At 34.2% G+C, this 27,026-nt stretch overlaps 6 protein-coding genes and 1 non-coding gene across 8 annotated transcripts; 5 read left to right on the plus strand and 2 right to left on the minus strand.

The window, feature by feature from the left end:
• The first annotated feature begins 533 nt into the window (after positions 1–533).
• Positions 534–2,639, plus strand: LOC127246732 (WAT1-related protein At1g43650-like). Of its 2 annotated transcripts, none has more exons than XM_051268260.1 (7): positions 534–875; positions 990–1,061; positions 1,153–1,269; positions 1,349–1,598; positions 1,688–1,846; positions 1,920–2,071; positions 2,217–2,639. In XM_051268260.1, the coding sequence occupies exons 1-7, from the start codon at positions 676–678 to the stop codon at positions 2,386–2,388; spliced, it is 1,122 nt and encodes a 373-aa protein (XP_051124217.1). In that variant the 5' UTR covers positions 534–675; the 3' UTR covers positions 2,389–2,639. The 2 variants fall into 2 exon arrangements, with proteins under 2 accessions (XP_051124217.1, XP_051124216.1); XM_051268259.1 differs by having other exon boundaries at positions 535–875; positions 987–1,061.
• Positions 2,640–4,759: 2,120 nt separating this feature from the next.
• On the plus strand, positions 4,760–10,594 carry LOC127246576 (uncharacterized). Its single transcript, XM_051268020.1, has 14 exons — positions 4,760–5,050; positions 5,147–5,209; positions 5,309–5,425; positions 5,526–5,772; positions 5,867–6,025; positions 6,118–6,452; positions 6,991–6,994; positions 7,430–7,566; positions 9,011–9,199; positions 9,293–9,355; positions 9,449–9,565; positions 9,646–9,880; positions 9,967–10,125; positions 10,218–10,594. The coding sequence occupies exons 1-14, from the start codon at positions 4,869–4,871 to the stop codon at positions 10,533–10,535; spliced, it is 2,325 nt and encodes a 774-aa protein (XP_051123977.1). The 5' UTR covers positions 4,760–4,868; the 3' UTR covers positions 10,536–10,594.
• Positions 10,595–11,263: 669 nt separating this feature from the next.
• Positions 11,264–14,521, plus strand: LOC127246676 (uncharacterized). The gene is made up of 7 exons (XM_051268181.1): positions 11,264–11,389; positions 12,547–12,632; positions 12,746–12,888; positions 12,978–13,575; positions 13,667–13,879; positions 13,973–14,094; positions 14,197–14,521. Exons 1-7 carry the CDS (start codon positions 11,387–11,389, stop codon positions 14,250–14,252), a joined length of 1,221 nt encoding a protein of 406 aa, XP_051124138.1. The 5' UTR covers positions 11,264–11,386; the 3' UTR covers positions 14,253–14,521.
• A 1,050-nt stretch (positions 14,522–15,571) lies between these two features.
• LOC127246677 (uncharacterized) lies at positions 15,572–18,784 on the plus strand. The gene is made up of 7 exons (XM_051268182.1): positions 15,572–15,701; positions 16,845–16,930; positions 17,036–17,178; positions 17,268–17,754; positions 17,845–18,057; positions 18,152–18,273; positions 18,377–18,784. Exons 1-7 carry the CDS (start codon positions 15,699–15,701, stop codon positions 18,430–18,432), a joined length of 1,110 nt encoding a protein of 369 aa, XP_051124139.1. The 5' UTR covers positions 15,572–15,698; the 3' UTR covers positions 18,433–18,784.
• A 1,529-nt stretch (positions 18,785–20,313) lies between these two features.
• Positions 20,314–22,802, plus strand: LOC127246680 (uncharacterized). The gene is made up of 5 exons (XM_051268184.1): positions 20,314–20,393; positions 21,246–21,289; positions 21,710–21,795; positions 21,960–22,099; positions 22,177–22,802. Exons 4-5 carry the CDS (start codon positions 21,967–21,969, stop codon positions 22,656–22,658), a joined length of 615 nt encoding a protein of 204 aa, XP_051124141.1. The 5' UTR covers positions 20,314–20,393; positions 21,246–21,289; positions 21,710–21,795; positions 21,960–21,966; the 3' UTR covers positions 22,659–22,802.
• A 293-nt stretch (positions 22,803–23,095) lies between these two features.
• On the minus strand, positions 23,096–23,837 carry LOC127246679 (protein MKS1-like). Its single transcript, XM_051268183.1, has one exon. It carries the CDS (start codon positions 23,767–23,769, stop codon positions 23,224–23,226), a length of 546 nt encoding a protein of 181 aa, XP_051124140.1. The 5' UTR covers positions 23,770–23,837; the 3' UTR covers positions 23,096–23,223.
• Positions 23,838–26,565: 2,728 nt separating this feature from the next.
• Positions 26,566–26,659, minus strand: LOC127247033 (small nucleolar RNA Z221/R21b). The gene has a single exon (XR_007837800.1). It is a non-coding gene; the product is annotated as a small nucleolar RNA Z221/R21b (small nucleolar RNA).
• Between the last annotated feature and the right edge of the window lie 367 nt (positions 26,660–27,026).

A 27,026-nucleotide genomic window follows, 5' to 3' on the forward strand; every position in this document is an offset into this window, starting at 1 on the left:
GGTGTGTCTTTTCTTGGGATGAGGTTGCTTTTTAGGTTATTATTGTTATTATAAAACAATGCCCTATTTAATTAAATATATGTTTTTTTGAAGTATTTTGGTGTATTTCTTTTTCCTCTCACACACCAAGGTAGGACAATATTCAACAAAATTATATTTAATATAATGATTTACTAACATATGTATATATATATATATATATTTTTTTAAAATATCACCGATGAATAATACTCCATTATATAAAAATCCTAGAAAGTATATGTAAAGAGAGCCTAAATAAAAGGAAAGTATGGAGGCTGCATCATTATATTCCAAAGAGATATATTTTGTAATAATAATCGTGGTGGGTGGGCTGCTTTTGATTTTCTGGGGAGCCAATATGTCCAATATAAATCTGATATTCTATCCCAATTCAACTTATTTTTAATTAAAGCTCAATTCATTAATTAATAAAATATAAAAAAGATATTGCTATAAAAAAATAAAAAAAAAAAACAACCTAGAGAATACAATCAATTTCATCAACCCAACCAAGGTAGTAAATTAAATTGTATAATAATAAAGTAAAAAGCATCTGACCATGCAGCCCCAACCTTTCCTTCTTACCACTGGCCTCATCGATATCATCAGCTCCATTATTAACTTCCATGGTGTGTTAGAGATTTACTGATATCAATGATGGGGAGGATAATTAGGAAGAAAGGTGTGAAGCCATACGCGGCGGTGGTGGTTATGCAGTGCAGCTATGCAGGCATGATTTTGCTGTCCAAGGCCGCCATGACCGCCGGAATGAAGCCGCCGGTGTTCGTCGCCTACCGCCAGGCTTTCGCCGCCGCCGCCCTGCTCCCCTTCTTCGCTTTCTTTCTCTTCAAGAGGCCTGTACTTGTTCAATTCATTCATTCATTCATTATTTCAATTTCATTACATCATTTATATATATTTAAATTTATTTGTTTCTGTAATAATATTAATTAATGCTGCTACAGCAGCAAGGAGTCTCCTCCTCCTCCTCCTCTTACTTGGACTGGGGTCTTCAAGATTTTCTTCATTGCTTCATACGGGTAAGTGTTGTACATTTTAATTTCTTACCTGATCTATTTTGCCCTAATTATATATATATATATATATATATGTGTGTGTTAACTATTGCAGGCTGGCATTGAGCTTGAATTTGAACTTAGCTGGGCTGGAGTATATATCTGCAACATTTGGGACAGCCATACTCAGCATTGTTCCTGCTTTGGTCTTCATCTTCTCCGTTTGTTTAAGGTCGATTAATTTATAATTGATACTGATCAAAACCGCTTGTTAATTAATTTGTCTGAATATATATTTATATTTATTACAGGATTGAAGGGCTGACTATAAGTGAATGTCATGGATTAGCCAAGACTGTTGGTGCCATTCTTGGCCTCTCAGGAGCTATGGCCTTCACCTTCTACAAAGGCCCCCCTTTATTCTCCACCCACCGTCACCATCTCCAAATTTCTTCTGTTCATCAGAAAAGGACAAATGATCACACCAAACAAGATTGGATAAAGGGTTCCATTCTCGCCATTGTTGCACAGCTCTTCTATTCCATGTGGCTAACCATGCAGGTAATTCATTCATTCATTCTTCATTTAATTACATTCTACTCAATCATCAATAATTGAATTAATTAATTAATTATAACTGGTAATTGCAGGCTCCACTTCTGAAACAATATCCAGGTAAATTGAGGCTAACCCTTCTCCAATGTGTATTCAGTTGCATCACTGCAACAATCTACAGTGCAGCAGTGGAAAGACATATCTCCTCATGGAAGCTCCAATGGGACATCAATCTTTTATCAGTAGCTTATTGCGTAAGTTGATGTTTCACACAGATTTCCAGATAATCTTGTAATGAAATTTCACAAATGTATACAAAATTTGCAGGGCGTAATCGTGACAGGGATAAGCTATTGGTTGCAAGCCTGGGTGATAGAGAAAAAAGGGCCTGTCTTCAGCGCCATGTTTGGTCCACTCGCACTCATATTAGCTGCCATTTTCTCTGCACTTTTCCTCAACGAAACTCTTCACTGGGGAAGGTTGCTAATAATTAATTTGCTATTTTTTATTTCATTATTTTATGTGTGTGTGTGTGTGTGAAACTTTGGGAAATAAATTTAATTATTATTCATTTTATGGTTACAAATTAATTAAACTGCTGATCTGTTCTTGATTATTGTGCAGTGTTTTGGGTTGTGGGCTATTGATTGTTGGGCTATACAGTTTTCTTTGGGGTAGAAATAAAGAAGCCCAAACATCCGGCCCAAAAGAAGTATTGGAGGCCCAATTTGAGAGCTTCTCTACATCTGTAGCAGCTGATGAAGAACAGTGTCGGAAACAAGCACCCAGCGCTTAATTACTCATATATGTATATATATATTTTTTGTAATTCTTATAGCGATATTAGATAACAGGCCTTTGTTTGGTTGGGGAGTTTGGATCTGAGTCTTGGATTATATATATATATGTATATTTGTTACTAAGATAATAGGATAAAAAGTTCTTTAGATAGCTAAAGACGACAAACGGCGCAATGATACAATTATATAATGATATATATATATATGTACGTATTTTTAAAAATAAAAAAGTTCTAAAGAGTACCGATAGTGTGGTGTGTATCATTCAGCACTAATACGACAAATATATAATATTAGACTACTCTTCCGTCCCATAAATATAGTCTTAATTGGATTGGATACGAGATTTAAAAAATATTAATATTATATTGCTAGTCGGTAAAAAGTATGAATAAAATATTTTTTTGTCATTATGAATATATTAGTGTAAAAAATAGAGATAGTTGTGTAATAAAAATGAAAAAACAAAGGGTAATTTTATGGTGATATGATTATTTATGAAAATAAGACTATTGTTTTGGGACGAAAAAAATGGTAAACAAGACTATTGGAGGGAGTATTATATTAGTGATGTGTTTATGATGACTAATCAAGGTCATGACATATAAATTTATGCTAAATTTATACTAAATTTATTTTTTAATTTTTATATTATATTAAAAATTAATTTTACCTTAAAAATATCGCATCAATTATATCATATTAAAAATTTGTGAATATTCAGATTCAAATAAAAAATGTAAATTCCAAACAAACACCCCTTATGTGATAACAATTTATAATAGTTAATCAACACCAACCACTTTCTTAAATATAATATAATAAATTAAAGTAAACCTTTAAAATTCTTGGACAAGAAATATATATATATATATATATATGAAAGTAAAGCTTAGAAATTTTTTAAAAATAAAAAGAATAATGGAGTATTGTGCACTACCGAAAAGGGAATGAATCTAATGTGAAAAAAATAAATAAATTAATCTAATATGTTATAATTGGATTCCGACTAATCTCCCAACCCTGAAAGAATGAAAATTTTAACACTAAGTATCAATCGTTCTGGTTTCAGGATCAATTGATAATAGGAGTAATAAAAAGTTTAAAATATTTTATACAAAAATATAAAAGTCAATAAAAAACTTCAAATAGTAAATTATAAAAAATAAAAAAAGTTATTACAATTCTAACATAAAATAATATATTTTATATTTTTTACATAATTTTTATATTACATATCAAAAATTATTTTATCTAAAGAACACTGGTTGAACGGAACCAATGTTTCTATTAATAACTCTCTCTTCTCTTTTACCGCTAAAGTTCTTAGTTTTATTTGTAAAAATATATTGAGTTTATTTGTTTTTTTTTATTTATTTGGAATTCAATATAAAAATTCAATTTATATAGTTTTCAAAAAAAAAAATTATATTTATTTAAAAAATATCATTGGCTTGTTTGATATTGATTTGCATTTGAAATTTGAAATAATATTTTAATATGATATTTTATAAAAATAAAAATATATTTTTATCAAAAATCAAATTAAATAATAATAATTTAGATTTAAAATTCAAATCAAAGACGACACCCATTATATCGATAATTAGTTTGATTAAATACACCATTATCATCAATTGCTTTTAACTAAAAGAATTATAAGTTTTTAATACAATTCCATAGTTTTATGATCATATATTATTTTCTTTCGTACCAAAATATTCTAAGAATTATTTCACATAGAAAAACGAATATAAAAACCATAACCATACAACTAGATGCGTCATATATTTATTATAGTAATAGATATGTAATATATTCCCTCCGGCCTGCAAGGGATGAACTCTTTTATTAGGGACATAATTTTTTAGATAGTGTAGATTAGCAACTTATTAATAATAAATTATGATATTAGTTTATTATTTTTTATAGGAATAATATTATTGGTATTTTAAAAATTTTTAAGATTATATCTCAAAAAAATAGATAAAAAATTAAGTTGTTTATGGAAATAGATAGAAATGAAGGGGTTTTGAGTGGTTTGTGTAAGATGTTAGAAGTTTAATTAAATTTTGTTAAGTATATTTAAAATTGATAAAGTTAAAAAAAATGGAAAGGGATCATTTTGTGGAACATATAAAAAAAAATAAAAAAAAATAGGTCATTGTGATGGGATTGAAGGAGTAAATAATATATATTTTTTTTTGAGTATTTTCTAAAATGCTTTACTATTTACAACTGTTCTAAAAATAATAAAAAACCTAAAATACTTAGCCACCACAACTGTTCTAAAAATAATAAAAAACCTAAAATACTTAGCCACCACAACAAACCAGTAGTCTTTCTATATTACAGAGGTGGCTGTGATAAATATATGGAGCAATTCTGAATTGTGTTAGAATCTTTTAGAAGAGGGCTCAAATCAGATCAAAAAATTAATGAAGTGATATAACATTCATTCATCGAAAATTAAAGGATGCAGAAAGCCAAGGCATACATAGCAGTAGGGTTAATACAAAGCAGCTTTGCGGGGATGTTCTTGTTGTCCAAAGCAACTCTATCCTTATCTTCTGCTCACATGAAACCTTCTGTCTTCATTGCCTATCGAATGGCAGTTTCCACTCTTGTCTTGGTTCCCCTTGCTTTCTTTTTCAACTGGTCTATCAGCCTTTCTGCAATTATATGTATATATATATATATATATGTAATGATCTATATATATATTCATTAAATTTTTGTATGATCTTCTTGCAGTAAGGATTCTCCTCCTCTTACATGGCGTGCACTCTTCAAGCTTTTCATTATCTCTTCCCACGGGTATTTATTAAGACATGTTTCATTTGTATATATATATAGATCATGTGTTTGTTTTGTTTATATGGTGCATACAAAAATAAATAATGTTTAATGTTATAGGCTTACCTTAAGTTTCAATCTTGTGTTTGCTGGATTGTCATACACTTCTGCAACATTGCAGTCGGCCATGGCTTCTCTTATTCCTCCCTTCGTCTTCATTATTGCTGTGTGTTTAAGGTAAAAAAAAAAAAAAAAAAACCCAATATATATATATATAGCTTTTCAATATAACTTGAATTGTATGTATGTATATATGTATGGATGAATGGTTTGGCAGGATCGAAAAATTGGACATAAGGCAATGGCAAGGCGTGGCAAAGGTTGTCGGAAGCATAACTGGTCTAGGTGGTGCCATGGTCTTCACCTTCTACAAGGGTCCTTCTTTGTATTCCACTCATAACTCTTCTAGGGTTAATTCAAATTCCATGGAAGAAACTCGAGCAGCAGATCAGGAGAACTGGATCAAGGGTGCCTTGTTACTGATTGCTGGACAACTAAGCTGGTCCATCTGGCTAACATTGCAGGTAGGTTTTTAATTGTTTATCCAAACATTAATTATGCATCCATGATGCAAATTACTAATTAAAGATATGAATTTTACATTTGGGATCAAATTAGGGTTCCCTATTGAAACAATATCCAGGAAAGTTGAGGCTCACAGCTTTGCAGTCTGGCATGAGTTGTTTAGCAGCAACTGTTTATGCAGCAGCTGTGGAGAGAAATGTATCTTCTTGGAAACTTGGATGGAATATTGGCCTTCTCACCATTGTTTACTGTGTATGTTTCTTGATCATTCATTACATATATCCAATTCTGAGAATAATAATAATAATAATAATTAATTAGTAGTGGATTATCCATGAATGCAGGGAGTTGTGGTGACAGGGATTAGCTACTGGTTGCAGGCTTGGGTAGTGGAGAAGAAAGGTGTTGTTTTCACTGCAATTTTTAATCCATCAGCACTTATACTATCAGCCATTCTTTCAGCTATCTTCCTCAAAGAAACTCTCCATTATGGCAGTGTGGTTGGAACATTGCTTATTGTTGTTGGACTTTATTGTTTCTTGTGGGGGCAAAATAGGGAAATTCAGATCAAAAAGTGTTTGGATTCTCGTAATTCCGACGCCATTGCAGCAGCAGCAGCAGCTTCGCTTCCATCGCATGACGTTATGATCTCTAGGAAAGGGGATCAGATTGACCCTTAGCTTCAATATTATCAATTGAGACAATGAGAAATTGGCCAGAGCTATTGGTTGGATGAATTTTGATTTGAATGTTGATTTTAAACATATAATTTTGAATTACTTTGACAATTAAATACTTGATAATTACAATTCATTATTTGATTGTTGAATGTATTGAAAATGATATAATACAATCAATATTAAAAAAATTTAAACAAAATAAATTTAATACTCCTATTCTAACTTTTGAAGATTTATAATAATATATTCATTTGGTTCATTTTAAAAGGATATATTTACTTTTGATGTTAAAAATAGTGTAAAGGCCATCTTATTTTTATTATTATTAGTATTTTTGTATAAAAGTAATAATACTATGATAAAATAGAAATATTTTTTTTAAAAAAAATTAATTATTAAAATAATAATTACAAACAATTTAAAATAGAAATGGATATGTTGTGAATGGACAAAGAATATTAGTATTATTCTACCCACTAAACTAATAAACTTGAAAATGGTCTAGAATTACTTTTAACGCAAATTGCTTCAATTAAGTTGGGTATAATTGAATTATCATTTACATAATAATCATAATAATAAATATTCATTTAAATTGATTTTTGAACATAACAACAAAATAATATATTTAAAAAAATTAATATATTTATCAATTATAATCATAATTTTGTAATTTTACTTATACTAGTCTTTGATCGATTTAAAAGAGTGTGCTCACTTATTTAAGCAACCTCTATATTTAAATTTTATATTCAATAATCATAAATTTACAATCTCTTCAGTATATTAAATATTAAAAGGTGTCTATTCTAACAACCACACAAATGCTTATTTCTGCAAACTACAGAAAAAAAAAAAAAAAAAAAAAAAAAAAAAAAAAAGTGCTCCACTTCTTGTGTAACAGTGGTTTGCTGATTAATTTCTATATAATAGGAAATCGTCACTTCCGTAGATTAAAAAAAAAAGGTAAATAGAGACAATGTTGGAACTACTGCCGGACGAGCTGGTGGCGGCGGCCGGAAGCAGGACGCCGCCGCCGGAAGTGACGGCGGATAAGGTGGCGTATTCATCTGCGGCTTCCGTGAAGGTCGGCGATGATGTTTATCTGACGAGGTAACTTCTGTGCTGAAAAATTAACGGTTGAGTTGGAATTTAGCGGTGGTGTGTTATGATCCGGTGGTAGATGATAGATGATAGAGACGATGGCTTGGTTTTTTTTTTTATTTTTTAATTATGCGGATTAGTTTGGGGTATATTTAATTGTGATTTGAAAAAATAAAGAAGAAACCCTTGGTTGCTTCGGCTTCAATTTCAGCATTTTGCAGTTTTATTTTGAAAAAGCAAATTATTTTAGAAAATAATAAATTGTGTATTTATAATTATTATTTTTTTATCAGAAAAAAAATCATGTATTTATTGATAAGTGTATTGGTGGATAACAATATTTTGATTTGAGAAAAAAAAAAATGATCTATTATTTTGTTGTTTTTGGTGTATGTGTTACTTTTGTTATTATAAATATTATTAAAAAAAATAAATATTGAATTTTTATAAGTAAATAAAATATATTTATATATATTAGGTAAGTGTGCAAATAATATATTTTGATAATATTTATTAAAAATTATGGCAAAAAACTAAAAATAAAAATTAGTTGAATGAACCCTTGATATATTTTTATCACGAGAATATTTGGTTGATTTAATACTTTTATCATCGGAATAAAATTATATTCAACTTAATTATTCTTTATTTATATTCTTTTAATTTTCTTTTATATTTCTTATTTAATTTGTTTGTTCTTTATTAATAAATTATAAATTTTTACTATTATTATTATAATTCTCAAGTGTTCAATAAATTATTGTATACAATTAATTTAGTGACAGGTCTTTATTTTGTTTTTGTATCTTTACTATTTTAATTTGAAATATGGAAAATTATTAGGGTGTGTTCTTTTTGTAAAATGATTTAAATAAATAGTTTTTTTTTTTTATGTAAAATATAGAAAAAGAACATTATGATCTAAGCTAGTAGTTATAATAATGCTATGACTCAAATTCATTTACAATACATATATTATAATGAAGAGCCATAATTTATGTCTCTCTCTCTCTATATTTTATTTATTTATTTTTATAAATAAATAGGACCAAATTAATTTATAATATATTGAAGATTAAAGGGTCCAAGTGTATATGAATTGGATTCCAAGCATTTTTCAAAGTGTTTTTTTTTTTTTCTCTATTTTTTTCCAGCAGTGTCAAGTGTCTGAATAAATTTATGAAATTGCATAGATGATGTGAAATCCTATCTGCTGATCCTATTGTCTATATATATAGGGCAAAAAAAATAAAAAAATAAATAAATATGCAGGAATTGAATATGCATGAAGCCTGCCGAAACTATAATGTCTAAGTTATAGGAGTTTGGCACCGTAAATTATTGCATTAGTGAATATAAAAAATGTTGGATCTATCTAGAGGAGAATTCCTATATACAAAAACTAAATAAAAATTAATCAAGCCATATTATCAAATTTCAAATAATTTTACAGGATGAAGAAAGTGAATTTGAAGGCTTACATTGCAGTAGGATTGATCCAAAGCAGCTTTGCAGGAATGTTCTTGTTGTCGAAAGCAACTTTATCTTCATCTTCTTCTCCAATGAAGCCTTCTGTATTCATGGCCTATCGAATGATTTTTGCCACTCTACTCTTAACTCCTACTGCTTTTTTCTTCCAAAGGTTATCTATACTAATATTCAATCTTCATACAAATCATACACCATTTGTATTATCGGTTATCGACTTAATTATTTTTCTATGATCTGAATGCAGCAAGGATTCTCCTGCACTTACATGGCGAGGAATCTGCAAGATTTTCATTATTTCTTCCTTTGGGTAAATACCAACTATTATGTCTGTATGTATATATATGTGCTTGCAAATTTTATTTTGTTTTTCTTATGTGGTTGTGGAAAATGATTGTTGCAGGCTTGCTTTAGGTTTCAATCTAATGTATGCTGGATTGAAATACACTTCTGCGACATTTATTTCGGCTATTACAGGGATTGGTCCTGCAGTGGTTTTCATTATGGCTGTTTGTTCAAGGTGAATACTAAAAGTTCATCTTTTTTCATATATAACTATTCGATATGATATGATTCATTATTGTATGAATGATATTACAGGATTGAAAATTTGGATATAAGACAATGGCCCGGCGTTGCCAAAGTTCTTGGAAGCCTAATCGGTCTGTGTGGCACTATGATCTTCACCTTCTACAAAGGCCCTTCTTTATTTTCCACTTATCACTCTTCTAGAGCTAATGAAGCTTCAAATTCAGTAGAAAGGGAAAAATGGATCAAGGGTTCTTTACTTGTAATTGCTGGAGAATTGTGTTGGTCCATTTGGCTAACTTGTCAGGTAATATTTCCTTATTAAAAAAAAAATAATAATAATAATCATATAATTACGATTTAATTGTAAATTGATCAGTTGGATTCAATTAGGGTCCACTTCTTAAACAATATCCAGGCAGGTTGAGGCTAACAGCTCTACAGACAGGCTTGACTTGCTTAGCATCAACTATTTATGCAGCAGCTGTGGAGAGAAATGTCTCATCTTGGAAACTTGGTTGGAACATTGGTCTTATCACAATTCTGTACACTGTATGTTTCTTGATTATTCATTACACACTCAATTTTTTAGAATAATAATCAATTAACCATTGATGATCTGATGATATGAGAACTGGTTGCAGGGAATTGTGGTGACAGGGATTAGCTATTGGCTGCAAGCTTGGGTAGTGGAGAAGAAAGGTGTTGTCTTCAGTGCAATTTTCAGTCCAATGGCACTTGTATTGGCAGCTATTATTTCCACCATCTTCCTCAAAGAAATTCTCCATTTGGGCAGTGTGGTTGGAGCAGTGGTCATTGTTGTTGGACTCTACTGTTTCTTGTGGGGGAAAAATAAAGAAATTCAAATCAGTAATTGTTCTGATTCTATTTCCATGGCAGCAGATGGCAGACCACTTCCATCTGACGCCATAAATTCCGAGAGAGACAAATTAGGGTGCTGAAATCAATTATATTATGTATGACATAAATTATTGTTATGTATTCTCGTACATTTATTATACTTCCTTCGTCCAAACAATAAAATATGTATTAATATAATATATATTTTATCTATAATTAATTATTTATCATAAAAAATTAATCTTATATTATTAATACAATTTTTATATCTAATATAAAAGAAAAATACATTTATTTAAAAATACAAAATAAAGAAACCTATTATTTCAATTTTTTTAATTTCCTAAAATTGTGTAACAGATTTTTATTATTATTATTATTATTATCCATTTAATTTTAAGTGGGCTGACAAACAGATTTTTCTTTTCGGGCTTGAGTCTGACTCGTAAAGTTTAGTAGTGGGCCCTAACATTCCCTGCTGCTGCAATGCAACCACATTCAATTCAGTTCCTATTTCAATGTTTTTTTACGTGATTCTCCCTCGCATCGCATGTATATTTAGTCATTGATAAATTAATTAACAACTATTTCTATCTGCATACCATAGGCATACAATAAATAAAAATCTAAATCGATGAGTCTGTAAGTATTATATACTTCCAAAAAAGCAACCATAATATTTATCCCTACAACAAATCGCCCACGGTAAGAACAGCGTGTTCACATTGGCTGTGGAGGCGGGACATCTTGTCGGGTATAAATTTGGTCCTACGTATCCAGAAAGTTCGATTTACCAGCAAACGTCTCCTTCTTCGCGCTGCGGAATTTCCCAGGAGAGTGTTCAGTCCAGATAGATACAGCAGATTTGAAGCAAGCCTCTCCATTGCTTTCCTTGGGTATTAAACCCCTGTGATTTTCGGCAACGTCGGAGAATTAAACTCGCTCTTGCATCATGGTACGCTTCACGTGATTCTTGGATTGTGCATTGTGAATCTGTTTATGCAGGTGTCTGTAGTGCGGGGGTGTCTGAACACGTTAATCTATTTGTCAATTACGCGACAGGCTGATGATCATTGCTAAATCGTTGTGTTTGTCCATTATTTTTGTTCTGAGTTTACCTGTTTGTTTGTGTAAGTTTCGCACAGTATGAATGAACTTCGATAGGTACAAAGTTGTACCTTGGTTCGAAGGTGGACGCGGGTTTTGACCTCTTTATTGATATTAATTGCCCGCAAAACTCAATGGCTGCGTTTTGATTTGATTTTTTATGAACGGATTTTTTTATTAAAACGATAGGACTGATATATAAAGAACTAGACTGTTAGGAATGTGATGCTAGATCATAGCTTCATGGCTTGTTTCAGGGTTGAATGTATATGGAATGTTTTTATCCATCATTTAGTGTTTATTGTTTAATTAATCATGGAGTATGTGAGTTTCAAAGTGTTTGAGTTGCCTCAACTGTCCACAGTTTGTTGTAAACTTTGCTGAAAAACTTGGAAGGTAAGGAAGTTAGTATTCTGTTGTCGCATACTAATGTTTGGATGTCGATGTAATCAATGTTTCGACACTTTGATTTTGTTAGAAGTTCATTGGATCCCCCAGCTTAGCTTTAGTTGCTTATGATCCCAGTTAAAAAAAAGTTTCATTTTCTTATCCAACTAATTGCTGTTGCAATGCGAGCTCTTATTAATGAGATCGTGATATGAGGATTTTGAGGTGCTGAATTACCTTAACTAGCCAAAGTTTGTTGTTTGCTTTGCTGAAAAGCTTGAAAAGTAAAGAAGTTGGTGTTCCGTTATCTCGTGATAATGTTTGGTTATCAGGGAAATCAATTTTGAAACACTTGGAGCTTGCTTGGAGTTCGTTGGATCATTAATTTGTATTTTCTGCTTATGACTAACTAATTTTTGTCGCGTAGGAGTTCCAATTAATGTGAAAGGATTTCATGCTGTAGGGATCGATTTATTGCCATGTCTCCGGATAACTTCCAAGTTATCTAGTTCCATGTTAAATATGATTCAAGCTGTCTTTAAGCTTTTCAGTTAATTTCTCCTATGCACAAAAAAGCTCATGTTATAACAACTTAGTTCTATCTGAATTCATCTGCAGGGAACAGTATGTTTGCAGTGCGGCGATGTAGGATTTGACAATGCCTTGGTGTACTGTGTCCGATGTCTGAAATATGCTGTGCATCGGTAAGCTCCATATACAATTACAGCTTTTCTGTCTGTACATAAGGGCAGGTTTTGGATCTCATTTATGCTTTTAGTTAAACTGTTTCCCTTTTGCTTCTTTTCTGTTGTTTCAGCTATTGTATGGAGACAGTTACATTTGACGAATATGTTCATTGGTTGTGCGATGACTGTGTTGAATTATTCCCGAAACCATTGAAAGTCATAGACGTGGACGAGCCCGTCCATGAGGACAGCACAGAGGAATCATCTGATACTTGTAAGAAGCTTGACTTGATTGATTGACTATGTTGAATCAGCTAATAGTTGTATGCCTTTATGGATGACTAACACATACTCTTTCTCCAGCTGATGAAAGTGAAGGATGTCCAATGGATGAGGACTTATCAGATGACATTCGTTTAAGTGAATTTTTGAAGAAATGCAAGCCTGCTGTACAGAAACAAGTGCCTCCCCCAAAGGAGAATCCGAAGAAGAAGAGGAAGATGTGTTCACTTGATGAAAGATCACCTAAGAAAGCTCAAGACGAATGCACAAGATTAGATTCCGGCCGGCATGCTACTCCTGCAAGTGATTCAAAAGTAACAAGTGTGTGGAAGTCCAAGAAGGGCGATGAAGCGAAGGGAGAAAAACATGCCTCTGTAGAACTGGTTGATTTGGACCCTCATCCAGAGAAGACAGATGATCCTACTCTATCATCTAGAATCAACTCTGCACAGCCTCTTCCAGTGCTCAAGCCAGAAGATCAATCCCCTAGCAGAAGCATGGAAGACAAGAATGTTTCTCCAACTGGATTGGGTCAAGGGATTGCTGAGGATCAAGCCTCAGAGGGTATGGAAAGACTCAATCTTCTTCAGGTGAAAGAGTCAGAACCTGAAAAGGGAAAGAAATCTGAAAAAGGCACACCTGATCCAGCTGCTGGAGCCGTTGGGCTGCCAATTTGGAGGTAAGAAAACCTATATGTGCCGCTGTTTTGCACAAAAAATTGTACTAACTATCCCTAATCCTGCCTTGTTAATCTGTACTTTGAAAAACAGGGGCAGCTTTACCAGAAAACAAAGAATTCTTGAGGGGCTTGTAGGTCACATGTCCACCAAAGCAAGCAGCAAAGTAATTGAGGCTGCATCTCAGTTTCCACCAATTCTAAATGTGAAAAAGTATCCAAAATCTGAAATCTGGCCAAAAGATTTTGAGGCAGCGGTGTCTACTCCTGATATCGTCGAACTCTATTTTTTCCCAACTGAGATAAGGTGCCTTTATATCTTCTATTGTCTTTGTGCTCTTTTAAGCGCTGCATGCAATTTTCCTTTTGATAACTTATTGTTGCATTTACTTTGTGTAAGTGAATCCGCGTTTGAAAACTTGGTGGATAAGATGGTGGATGAAGACCTTGCTATGAAAGCCTCTACGCCGGATGGGGAGCTTCTGATCTTCACTTCAATAGAGCTGGCATTGAGATACTGGAGTAAGTTCTTTATATTAATTGATTGATAACAGTTCAATGTTCAAAGCACCTGAGATGAACTGAACTGATCATACAAAAACACAAACTGTGGTTCTTGTGCAGGATTGAATGGAAAGCATTACCTTTGGGGAGTTGTGAGGGAAAAGCAGAGCTCTTGATTAGTTCATCTTAAGTTATTGCTGAAATCATTCTTGCAAATCGAATAGAGCTGTGTGGTCATCGTCTTGAACAAGAAAGGTGATTGAATTAACTTACTAACATTGGTTTGTACTATGGTGGGAAGGATTGATGCAGGCTATGGTCTTAATTCCATTGCCATTTGGAAGAATAGAATCTCTCTGTGTATGGTGTGTGTTGTGTTGCTGTCTGTCTGTATTGGATGGCTGGGAAGTATCTTCCACCATTGTTGACTGTTGTTTTAGTTGTTTTCTGCAGCATTCCAAAACCCAAACCTGCAGTTAGAGTTTAGTTTGCAGGAGAATATATTATTGTGTTTGCTGTTTTAGAATTGCTGGGCTCAATTTTGAATATGGAAATGAATTTGACAGTTAGTTAGTTCTTCCTCCTTGTTGATAATTAATATGATCACGAGGCTTCCAATATAGAATAGGTTTTTTCATGGAAGAGAAATAGATTATACATTTTATATAAGCATTAGTTGTATTAAATTTTTTTGTTTAAAAAAAGAATATTAATAATATAAAGATGCTAAATTATGTGTATACTATAGATGTTCTGGAGTTTGATTGGTACCGAGAAACTAGTATAGAAAAATAAAAATATTCTTTATTATTATTATTATATTATTATTGTCCATTTAATTTAAGTGGGATCACAAATCGGGCTTCAATCTGACTCATAAAATTAAGTAGTGGGCCCTATCACGAATATTCAATTTTGCTTCCGAATCGCCGAACATTCCCTGCTACGGCTACTACACCCGCATTCAATTAATTTATTTTAATGTGATTCTCCCTCGCATCGCATGTATATATTGTAGTCGTTAATAAATTAATTAACTATTATTTCTATCTGCATACAATACAATAAATAAAAATCTAAAATAAATTACTATTCCCTTTTACCGTCACTCACCGATACAACTATGTAAAAAAACATAATCGAATATATATATATATATATATTAAAAATAAATATCATCCATCACAATTTCAATTTACTTAAAAAATGTAAATAAAAATTAGAAAGGAAATAAATTTATTAGGTAGTCGATGAGTGTGCTTATTAACTATAATACCAAAAATAAACCATAAAATTTATTCATATACAAAACAATATCATGCATTCATTCAATCCTAACAACAAATCGCCCACGGTAAGAACAGCGTGTTCACACTGGCTGTGGAGGCGGGACAATTTCTGGCCATCTTGTCGGGTATAAATTTGGTCCTACGTATCTAGAATTTTCGATTTACCAACAAGGGTCTTCTTCTTCGTGCTGCGGAGTTGCCGAGGAGAGTGTCCAGTCCAGAGCTGTCCAGATAGATACAGCAGATTTGAAGTCAGCCTCTCCATTGCTTTCCTTGGGTATTAAACCCCTGTGATTTTTGGCAACGTCGGAGAATTGAACTCGCTCTTGCATCATGGTACGCTTCACGTGATTCTTCGATTGTGCATTGTGCATCTGTTTATGCAAGTGCCTGTGGTGTTTGCGTGTTTGGTCACTCTAATCTATTTGTGAATTACGCGACAGGCTGATGATCATTGCTAAATCGTTGCTGTATTTGTTTAACTTTCGCACAGTATGAATGAACTTCGATATTTCCAAAGTTGTACCTTGGCTCGCAAGTGGACGTGGTGTTTTGACCTCTTTATTCATATTAGAAGTTTACAGTTCTCTCTATAACTATTGGCCGCAAAACTCAATGGCTGCGTTTTGATTTATTTGGTTTTCTATGAACGTATTTTGTGATGAAAACTATAGAACTGATGTATAAAGAACTCGATTGTTAGGAATGTGATGTTACATCATAGTTTAAGGGCTTGTTTCAGGATTGAATGTATATGGTATGTTTTTATCAGTCATTTAGTGTTTTTTGTTTAAATAATCATGGAGTATGTGAGATTCAAAGTGTTTGAGTTGCGTTAACTGGCCACAGTTTGTTGTAAACTTTGCTGAAAAACTTGAAAGGTAAGGAAGTTATTGTTCTGTTGTCGCATACTAATGTTTTGATGTCGATTCAATCAATGTTTTGACACTTGGAGTTTGTTAGAAGTTCACTGGATCCCCAGCTTGTCTTTTGTTGCTTATGATCCCGGTTAGAAAATTTTCTATTTCTTATCCAACTAATTTCTGTCACAATGCGAGCTCTTATTAATGTGATTGTGCTATGGATTTTGAGTCGCTGAATTACCTTAAGTAGCCAAAGTTTGTTGTTTGTTTTACTGAAAAGCATGAAGGTAAAGAAGTTGGTGTTTCGTAATCGCGTGATAATGTTTTGGTGCAATCAATTTTGCAACACTTGGAGCCTGCTCGGAGTTCATTGGATCATTAATTTGTTTTTGCTGCTTATGACTAACTAATTTTTGTCGAGATAGGAGTTCCAATTAATGTGAAAGGATTTCATGTTGTAGGGATCGATTTATTGCCATGTCTCCAGATAACTTCCAAGTTATCTAGTTCCATGTTAAATATGATTCAAGCTGTCTTTAAGCTTTTTAGTAAATTTCTCCTATGCACAAAAAAGCTCATGTTATAACAACTTAGTTCTATCCGAATTCATCTGCAGGGAAAAGTATGTTTGCAGTGCGGCGACGTAGGATTTGACAATGCCTTGGTGTACTGTGTCCGATGTCTGAAATATGCTGTGCATCGGTAAGCTCCATATACGTCTAAGGCTTTGCTGTCCGGGCAGGTTTTGGATCTCATTTGTGCTTTTAGCTAAACTGTTTCCCTTTTGCTTCTTTTCTGTTGTTTCAGCTATTGTATGGAGACAATTACATTTGACGAATACGTTCATTGGTTGTGTGATGAGTGTGTTGAATTACTCCCGAAACCAGTGGAAGTCACAGACGTAGACGAGCCCGTCCATGAGGACAGCAAAGAGGAATCGTCCGATACTTGTAAGAAGCTTGACTTGATTGATTGATTATAGTGGATCTGGTAATGGTTGTCTGCCTTTATGGATGAGTAACACATGCTCTTTCTCCAGCTGATGAAAGTGACGGATGTCCAATGGAGGAGGACTTATCAGATGACATGCCATTAAGGGAATTTTTGAAGAAATGTAAGGCTGCTGTACAGAAAGAAGTGCTTCCCCCAAAGAAGAATCCGAAGAAGAAGAGGAAGATGCGCCCACTTGATGAAGTATCATGCAAGAAAGCTCAAGACGAACGTACAATATTAGATTCCAGCAAGCATGCTACTTCTGCAAGTGGTTCAAAACCAACAAGTGTGTCTAAGTCCAAGAAGGCTGACAAACGGAAGGGAAAAAATCGTGCCTCTGTGGAACAAGTTGATTTGGTCATGAATGTTGCCCCAGCTAGTTCTGGTCAAGGGACTGCTGCGGATCAAGCCTTAGAGGGTATCTCTAGACTCAATCTTCTTGAAGCGAAAGAATCAGAAGATAAAAAAGGAAAGAAACCTGAAAAAGGCACACCTGATCCATCTGCTGGAGCTGTTGGGCTAGCAATTTGGAGGTAAGAAAACCGATATATGCCGCTGGTTTGCACAAAAAATGTACTAACTATCCCTAATCCTGCCGTGTTAATCTGTACTTTGAAAAACAGCGGCAGCTTTACAAGAAAACAAAGCATTCTTGAGGGGCTTGTAGGTCACCTCTCCACCAAAGCAAGCAGCAAAGTAATTGAGGCTGCATCTGAGTTTCCAACTCTTCTTAATGTGGAAAAGTGCTCAAAATCTGAAATCTGGCCAAATGATTTTGAGGAAGCCGCGGCTACTTCTGATATTGTCGAACTCTATTTTTTCCCAACTGAGATAAGGTGCCTTTATACCTTCTATTGTCTTTGTGCTCTTTTACGTGTTGCATGCAATTTTCCCTTTTGATAACTTATTGTTGCATTTACTTTGTGGAAGTGAATCCGCGTTTGACAACTTGGTGGATAAGATGGTGGATGAAGACCTTGCTATGAAAGCCTCTACGCCGAATGGGGAGCTTCTGATCTTCACTTCTATAGATCTGGCATTGAGATACTGGAGTAAGTTCTTTTCATTAATTGATTGATAAAAAGTTCAATATTCGAAGCACCTTAGATGAACTGAAATGATCATAGAAAAACACAAACTGTGGTTCTTGTCCAGGATTGAATGGAAGGCATTATCTGTGGGGAGTTGTGAGGGAAAAGCAGAGCCCTTGATTAATCCATGGAAACTACTTGCTGAAATCATCCTTGAAAAATCAAATGGAGTTGTGTGGTCATTGTCTTGAACAAGAAAGGTAATTGAACTAACTAACTACATTGGTGTGTACTGTTGAGGGAAGGATTGACTGGAGGCTAGGGTCCTAATCCCATTTCCATTTGGAACACTACAATCTCTTTGTTGTGTGTTTTGTGCTGCTGTTTGTCTGTCTGTTTGTATGTCTGTATTGGATTGCTGGGTAGTATCTGCCACCATTGTTGCTGCTGTTGTTGTTTTCTTCCTGTTACATACATAGAAATAAGAAGCTGCAGTATCCAAGACTTGTCTGTGAGTCTGGATAGATTCAAAATGCCAAACCTGCAGTTAGAGTTTGTTTGCAGGAACTTGTGGTTGGGCTTAATACCAATTACTGATTCTTTCTTCTACTCTACTCTAGAATAGATCATGGTTGTCTGCTTTAGAATTGCTGGGCTCAATTTATTTATTTATTATTTTTTAATTGCTGAACTCAACTATGAATATGAATTTGACAGTTAGTTAGTTAGTGATACTAGATGATCATGATGCTTTCAATATAGAATAAGATTTTCAGGGAAGAGAAATAGATTATACATTTTATATAAGCATTAAATGTATTAATTTTATTTTTATTTTTATTTTTATTTTATAAATATTAATATAAAGATGCTAAATTATGTGAATGTAGAAAACCGTCGATGTTCTGGACGTAGAGCAAGCTTAGAAATAGAAATATTTTGTTTTTTTTTTTTTAGTTTATTTAAGTATAAATTAATTAATTAATTTTAATTCTCGTTTATCTTCGAAAGTGCAAAAAATTAGAGAGAAATGTGCATGGTATGTTCATTTATTTTTCATTCTCTTTTTCTCCATTTACAATATATTATTTTTCCGGATAAGTGTAGTTCTCTTTTAGCAAACTAAAAATCTCTATATATACTTTTTAAATTTTTTACAATTTCATTATTTCTTAAGAATTACATTCTAACTTAATTTTACAGGCAAGAAAATTGTGGTAGGATGGTTTAGTGGTATCAGGCTTAGTTTGCAAGTTTAAATAATAATAATAATAATAATAATAATAATTGTGGTAACTCTTTCGATGATATTGACGGAATTGGGCATGGGTATTGATGGCCCACCAGCAGAACTTGTTTGGGCCTCAATATCTGTCTTATGTTTAGGTAGTGGGCCCAACATTGAATATTAGATTTTGCTTCCAATTCACAAAACATTCCCGCAGCTACACCACTCACCACTCAGCCAGTCGTAGGTTGTGTACTTTATGCTATATTTTGGAGTTGGTTTTAATAAGATTTTAAATGTATTTGTTTGTAAAAATAAAAAATTATAATAGTATTATAAAAAATAATATTTGTGTATAATTTAAAGATATATGTAATATAAATAAATAAAATAATTGTTCGAAAAAAAATAAAAAATCAAATTGATAGGTGCCAAAATCAAAGTTGGATATATATTTATTAGTTTGATTGTAATTTTAATTTACAATTACGAAGATTCAATTTCCAATCAAAATATACTATATTATTTTATTGGATATAAATTTTATATTAAAATATTATTTAAATGATAAATTTAAACAAAAAGGCATCTTTCCAAATCAATTTATTTATAGCAACCAAATAAACCAATTATATATTGGCCGAAATTAATGTTTTCCGACCAACATTAAAGCGGGGGGTTCCTCGGCGTTTTACCAAATACACTACTGTTTCTCTTTCTTCAAGCTGCGGAATCGACGAGGAGGGCGTCCGGATACATAGATTACACTCAACTTCAGCGTCTCCATTTGTTTTCCTTGCCGTTAAGCCCCTCTGATTTCTTACTTGATTTGGTCGGGAAAGGAGCAGAATCACCGGCCCTCCGATTCCAAGAGTCGAGATTTCCGAGAGCGTTGCAGAACTCTTGGGTCATGGTACACTTCCCGCCGCCTGTCTTATTAATTTCGGAAGCCCAAGCTTTCTCGTGATTTTCTGATTGTGCATTGTGAATCTGTTTATAAACTTTAAACGCTCTCTATTTGTGGATTACTTGAAAGGCCGATTAACATTGCTAAATAATTCTTGTTTTATTCATTTGCTTTGTTCTGAATTTACCTTTTTTGTTTTTTGTTGTTACTTTCGCATAGTGAGTACTTTGATAATTCCCAATTAGTACCTTGATTGGCGTGGACGTTGGGTTTTGCCCTCTCTGTTCGTATTTGACATTCATAGTCCTCTATAACTGTAGTCCATAAAATCTAATGGCTGTGCTGTGATTTGATTTTTATGGAATGGATTTTGTGATGGATACTATAGGATTAATGTAGGAAAAACCAGGGATCCATTTAGATATGTTTTTCTGAAGTTCTATGATTCTAGAGTTTTGAAAATTGGTAAAAAGTTTTGACGAGATGTCTTGTGAGATGAAAGATGTATTTAATTTGATGGTTTTATTTAAACTGTATTGTTGGTGTAGATGATTAATCAAAAGTGTTTTTTGGGTTAATCTAAACAAAGCCTGGATATTATTTAGGAATGTGATGCTATATCATAGTGTAATGGCTTAATTCTGGGTTGAATATAAATGGTAAGTTTTTATCCATCAACTAGTGTTTTACTTATTATTTTAACATGGACACTGAAATTTTGCGGTATTTTAGTTACCTTAACTAGCCAAAGTTTGTTATTCCTTTCTCCGAAGAACTTGATATAATCAATGTTGTGAACCTGTTACATTTGGAGTTTTTGAAATAGTTAATTTGCCTTTTTGTTGCTTTTAATCGTAGGTAGGAAAGCTTCCGCTGCTTATCCAACTAATTTCTCTCGCAATGTGAGTTCTAGTTAATGTGAAAGGATTTTGTGGTGTGAGGATTTTGAGGTCTTTGAGTTATCTTAACTAGCCAAAGTTTGTTGTTCAGTTTGCTGAAAAATATGAAATGTGCAGAAGTTAGTGTTCTGGCACTTCATAGTAATGTTTGGTTATCAATGAAATCAACTGTGCCACACTTGGAGCTTGCTCCTAGTTTGTTGGATTGTTAGTTTCTTTTTTAATTCTGTCGTGATAGGAATTCTTATTGATGTGAAAGGATTTTGTGCTGTGAGGTTCATTTTATTGCCATGTCTCCGAATAACTTCCAAGTTAGCTGGTTCCGTGTTGAATATGAATCTCTTTAAGCTTTTCAGTTAATTCCTGCGATAGACAAACAAGCTGATATTATGACAACTTAGTTCTATCTGAATTTATCTGCAGGGAATTGTGTGTTTGCAGTGCGGCAATGCAGGATTCACCAATGCCTTGGTATACTGTGTCCGATGTCTGAAATATGCTGTGCATCGGTAAGCTTTGTATACCGATTCGTGTTTTTGCCGTCTGCTCTTAATATCGAATAACCTCTTGGTTTGACATCAATGGCTTCATAAGGAGCTGGATTTGGATTATTTTTTTGCTTTTTCCGAGCATTTTGAAAAGTTACCTATTTGCTTATTTTCTGTTGTTTCAGATATTGTATGGAAACAATTACCTTTATCGAATATGTTGATTGGTTGTGCGATGACTGTGTTGAATTAGTGCCGAAACCATTGAAAGTCGTAGAAGATGAGTTCGTCTACGAGAACAGCAAAGAGGAATCATTCAATACTTGTAAGAATCTTTGGTTGATTGACTATGGTCGATGAACTAATGGTTGCCTGCGGCTAACACGATAATTCTTTCTGCAGTGGATGAAATCAAAGGATGCTCGGAAGAGGAGGATTTATTAGATGACATTCCCCTGCTGGAATTTCTTAAGAAGAAACAAAAGCGCCGTGAATCACAGTTCCCAAAGAAGAAATCTAAGAAGAAGAAGATTCGAACGCTTGATGATATATCATCCAGGCTGCCTCAAGAGGATTGTACAAAACTAGATGCCGGCAAGCATGCCACTTCCATTAGAGTAAAAGCTAAGTGTGCCTCCGAGAAACAGGATGATTTGGACAATGATCATGGCAAGACAGATGATCCTATTGTATCATCTAGTTCACCTTCAAAAAGTTCAATCAAGAAGAGAATTGTTTCATCACATGTTCCGATTGCAGAGGAACAGACGCCTGGAATCAATGCTGCCCAACCTCTCCAAGTGCCAGAAGATGGAGATTCAACATGGAAGACAAGAATGTTGATCATGCCAACAATCAAATCGACAAGAAAGAGACACCGATAGGGCGATTTGGAGGTAGGGAAAGCTATAGGCAGTGCTTTTTTGCAGAAAAATGTATTAACCATTCCTAATCTTGCCATGATCATCTGTACTTTGAACAACAGGTGCCGTTTTATACATACATATATATATAAAATTAAAGAATAGTATAGGTTTGTTTTGTTTGAGTTTGGATACTTATAAAATTTTGAAATTTTGAATTTGAATAGTTATTTGATTTTATATAAACGTGAACTTTAGATATTATTCATAAACAAATATATTGAATATTTTCTCCTCAACAAACATCAAATCAAACATTTATTTTTTATTTTTTATATTATACTAAAAATTAATTTTACATTCAAAACATCACATCAATCTATATTTATATCACATCATACAACTATTTCAATTCAAATTTTTTATTATTCAAATCTCAATCCAAAATCAAACCCTTTTCCACTACTATCTTTTCAAAACTACGAAACTCCACAAGTAGCTATGCATGGTTTCTCCATAGTTAACAATGGCATTTATAATCCTTCCTGTAAATTAGACATCAAATTAGGCATGGAATCAGATGAGATCAATGTCGTTTCTGTTGCTGTGCAATTAATACAGGACTCAGGTTGAAGAACAAACTGAAGGAATTATTGTTGATCAGATCGATATCGGGGGATGATAAAATTCCAGGGAATTCATCACCACCACTCGTTGGGACCTCCATATCATCATCAATCGAAGTAATCTCAATTCCTTCCATTAATCTTTCCGTATCAATCTGTGGTTTTAGGGTTTTCGTTTTCTCAATTGAGGCGTAACGAGTCGCCGGAGATACATCGCCGCCGCCGGGGAAAGCTGGGGATGAATTATTACACGTTGAGTTTGCAGTTGCGCCCGTCAGCCGCTGGACCAGCGACATGAACTCGTTAGGGTTTGTATGGAATACTTTTGGGGACACCGTGTATATAATCACTGGCGGCGCGTGAGGAGGACGCGCCGCCGCCGCTTGTGGCTTCCTGATCTTGTGGGAGGCGCTATGCACTCTGAGCGGAGCGGGGCGGGGGCCTTGCAATTGGAGCTCTTTCCTTTCCCGCCGGCCGGAAGGGATCATGGCAGGCGGCGGATACATGGCGGCGGAGACGGCGGTATATTGCCGGAGGCGGTGTTACTGCTGCCGACTTGTACGTTGAGCTTTGATTGTGGTACGTCAATGAATTACGTCGAGGATTATATATATATATGTGGTTTAAGAAAAGAACAGAATATTAGTCAGTAACTTGAGAGCTAGGGCATATTTGGAGGTCTAAAATATTCTATAAAATGGTCAACATTTTCTTAATTTCAAGAAATTTTCATCGTATGTAAAACAGATACTTGCATGTAAACTTAAAAGATACTCCTTTGGGTTTCATGATTATTATTATATTTATTCTGCTGCAATTCCAGAAATTATTGACTTTAGTTTGGGGTGTCTTTTTTGATTGACTCTAGAAACCTTAATTGAGAATAGTAAAACTGAGTTTAATGTTGCGCTGACTATTCCCAATCATTCTTGGGTAATAGTTTAAGAATTCTTTGTAAATCAAGAAACTCCATAAATTTAACATAATGGTTTTGGGCTTGGGCTATAGAGCCCATTATTTATAAACGATCTTCTTCCTTTTTAGCCGAAGTCTTGTGTTTTTGGCTGCAGTTTGTCTTGTCCAGATTACTTATTAGTTACCCCCACACCTAAAAAGCATATCAATGCATCAACACAACACACACAAATCTGTAATCATATTGTGTTTGTTTCTTTCTTTCTTTCTTTGATTGATTGAGATGATTCAATCCCTCTATCTTTTAGCTTTTAATGGCAGTGATTGTGAGACGCTGCAATCCATGAATCCCGTTCAAGTATGTCGAAAAAACAGAATTATGTTACAAACTCCATCAACGCTGCTTCTTTATTTCTCCTGTTGCACATTAAACTATAGCTATTTCTTCTGCCTTCAGGCCTGGCTTTGAATCCTGAGGGCCTTTCTCTAACAGCCTGGCTTTCGAGCTTCAAAGCTGTCTGCCGGTTTCTTCTCCTGGAATCCGAACCATCGAACTCCCTGTGAATGGGATTACAACAAGTGCAATGATCATGGACATGTGTCCAGAGTCGCCATTACCTCTGTTTATCTTACGGCTGCGTTTCCGATGCAGGTTTTATCATTTGAGTTTCTTGAAGTTTTAGTGCTGTCAAATGGGAATCTTACAGGTGAGATTCCAGCTCCATTGGGGAACTGTTCTTCCCTCATTGTCCGGGTTCAACAACCTGACAGGGATCATCCCGCCTGGAATTGGGAAGCTGTCGAACTGCAGCAGCTGACTTTGAATTCGAACTTCTTGCAGGGAGGGATTCCGAAGGAAATCGGGAATTGCACCAAACTTCAGCAGATCGAACTGCTTGATAACCAGCTTGTAGGAAAGATCCCTGTTGAAATTGGGCAGTTAAAGGATCTTGAAGAGACTGGCCACATCTTCGACAGAGAATTTGAGCTTCTGAAATGGGGTGAATTCACATTCAAGCTCTTTTTCTTTGTTGCTTTTCTCGAATGTTTTGCTGCGACCTCTGTTGTAGAAGATCGTTCCTGAGACAAGACTATCAAAGTGACGAACACAGACAGTACCGCAGGAATCGTCATGCTCTTAACAGGATTTATTTTGTAGATGCCCACATTGGAAGAACATTTCTCCCTGGAGAAACAGAGGTTCTGGTTACCGGAAATAACTAGACAGTACCCTTTACACTCTTCAAGATCAGCTTCGGTATTGCCGGATCATACGGCTACATAGCTCTCGGTTAGTTAGTCCATCTTCTCGAAAGCAATAACCTTCACCATCAAATGCTCAAAGTTCATTCTTTTTTCAGAGTATGGATACAGCATAAAAATAACAGAGAATAACGATGTTTACAGCTATGGCATTGTGCTCCTAGAAGTACTAACAGGCAAGAAACCGATTGATCCTCGAATCCCGGATGGAAAACACATTGTTAGTTGGATATACAACGAGCTAAGATCAAAGCGAAGGGAGTTCACGTCGATTCTTGATCAGCAGCTGCTGCTTCAGTCGGGCACGCAATCAGAAGAGATGCTGCAGATGCTCGGGATATGTTTGCTATGTGTTAGACCTTCACCGGATGATCGACCTACAATGAGGGATGTTGTCGCGATGCTCGAAGGGATCAAACGCAACATCATTTACGATGATTTTGAGAAGGCAAAGATTTCAAATTCCATCAAAGGGGAAAAGACTGTCATCGAGAAGTAGAGATTCGTTTCAATGCTCTAGCTTCTCTAGATCGAGTAAACTCGTGATCAGATAGCCCCCCCCCATTCCCTCTAGCCATTGCTAATTCTTTTCAAGAACAATGTTGTAAAGATTATTCTTTGGTAGTACTAGTAATTTTGTTGGGAATTTTCGGAATAAAACGATAGAAAACCAAAATAAATAAACTGGGATACTTGAATGGACATCGAACACTTTCCAAAAGCTATGCCTTCGTAGTGTAGATTTAGTACTTCTAATTTTATGTTTTTTGAGGTGATCATTATTCTACATAGGTGAAATTATAGCTAATTTTTGAAAGAAAATAAAATTTTATTAGCAAACCCTCAATTTTATTTTAATTTTTTTTTTCATAAAATTTCAAATATGAAAAAACACAAAAACGCAAAATGTTAAGAAGAAAGAACCATCAGAGACCAAAATGTATCCACATAAGCTTTAAGCTATTGTACGGTCCGCATCATGGTTTGAACTTTCTTATGAAAAAGAAAGCTCGCATCATCTGGTTCCTTCTTCCCCGTGTCTACAACACAAATTCTACTCAAAAATTCACAAAATGCAAAATTGAAAATGCAAACAAACAGAATCGGTGAAAGAGAATGAGGCAGGGCTCAGATATCTTATGGGTATGAGAAATTATCATCACAAGATGAACACCATCAGAGTGGTGCATGACATTCTCCAGATTAGCATCACCGCCCTTACCTTCCATACATAAATCAATCAATCAACCAAACAATCGATCGAGAAACCGAGAACATATAACTGTAAGCAACAAAATGAAAACAAAAGCAAAAGCAAAAGATGAACCTTGTGTAGGTCAAGCTGTGTTCGGCGACGCTTCGACCTTTTATAGAAGAATCGGCGTGGGCGTTCTTCAAAACCCTAATCGCTCGGGCTAAATAATGGACACGGGCCGGCCCAAGTTGACTGGCCCAATAAGAATACAGTAATTTAAAAATAGGGTGTGTTTGATCTGTATTCTGATTCGAAAACACTGCTTCATCCTAGGGCTTAACATCTCATTTATTTTTGCTGATTAACATTCAAAATATTCTTATTATATAA

Source organism: Andrographis paniculata, unplaced genomic scaffold (genome assembly GCF_009805555.1).
Source record: "Andrographis paniculata isolate CXL003 unplaced genomic scaffold, ASM980555v1 Contig30END, whole genome shotgun sequence".
In the NCBI taxonomy this organism is placed as follows: domain Eukaryota; kingdom Viridiplantae; phylum Streptophyta; class Magnoliopsida; order Lamiales; family Acanthaceae; genus Andrographis; species Andrographis paniculata.

Bases quoted from the DNA above. Each gene is read 5' to 3' on its own strand.
- LOC127246732 (XM_051268259.1), top strand. From the start codon at position 676: ATGATGGGGAGGATAATTAGGAAGAAAGGTGTGAAGCCATACGCGGCG. The intron at 1,062-1,152 runs GTAAGTGTTGTA...TAACTATTGCAG, and splicing joins TTCTTCATTGCTTCATACGG to GCTGGCATTGAGCTTGAATT. The intron at 1,847-1,919 runs GTAAGTTGATGT...CAAAATTTGCAG, and splicing joins TTTTATCAGTAGCTTATTGC to GGCGTAATCGTGACAGGGAT.
- LOC127246576 (XM_051268020.1), top strand. From the start codon at position 4,869: ATGCAGAAAGCCAAGGCATACATAGCAGTAGGGTTAATACAAAGCAGC. The intron at 5,426-5,525 runs GTAAAAAAAAAA...ATGGTTTGGCAG, and splicing joins ATTATTGCTGTGTGTTTAAG to GATCGAAAAATTGGACATAA. The intron at 9,881-9,966 runs GTAATATTTCCT...GGATTCAATTAG, and splicing joins CCATTTGGCTAACTTGTCAG to GGTCCACTTCTTAAACAATA.
- LOC127246676 (XM_051268181.1), top strand. The intron at 12,889-12,977 runs GTAAGAAGCTTG...CTCTTTCTCCAG, and splicing joins AGAGGAATCATCTGATACTT to CTGATGAAAGTGAAGGATGT. The intron at 13,880-13,972 runs GTGCCTTTATAT...ACTTTGTGTAAG, and splicing joins TTTTTCCCAACTGAGATAAG to TGAATCCGCGTTTGAAAACT.
- LOC127246677 (XM_051268182.1), top strand. The intron at 17,179-17,267 runs GTAAGAAGCTTG...CTCTTTCTCCAG, and splicing joins AGAGGAATCGTCCGATACTT to CTGATGAAAGTGACGGATGT. The intron at 17,755-17,844 runs GTAAGAAAACCG...TTTGAAAAACAG, and splicing joins GTTGGGCTAGCAATTTGGAG to CGGCAGCTTTACAAGAAAAC.
- LOC127246680 (XM_051268184.1), top strand. From the start codon at position 21,967: ATGGAAACAATTACCTTTATCGAATATGTTGATTGGTTGTGCGATGAC. The intron at 22,100-22,176 runs GTAAGAATCTTT...TTCTTTCTGCAG, and splicing joins AGAGGAATCATTCAATACTT to TGGATGAAATCAAAGGATGC.
- LOC127246679 (XM_051268183.1), bottom strand. From the start codon at position 23,769: ATGTATCCGCCGCCTGCCATGATCCCTTCCGGCCGGCGGGAAAGGAAA.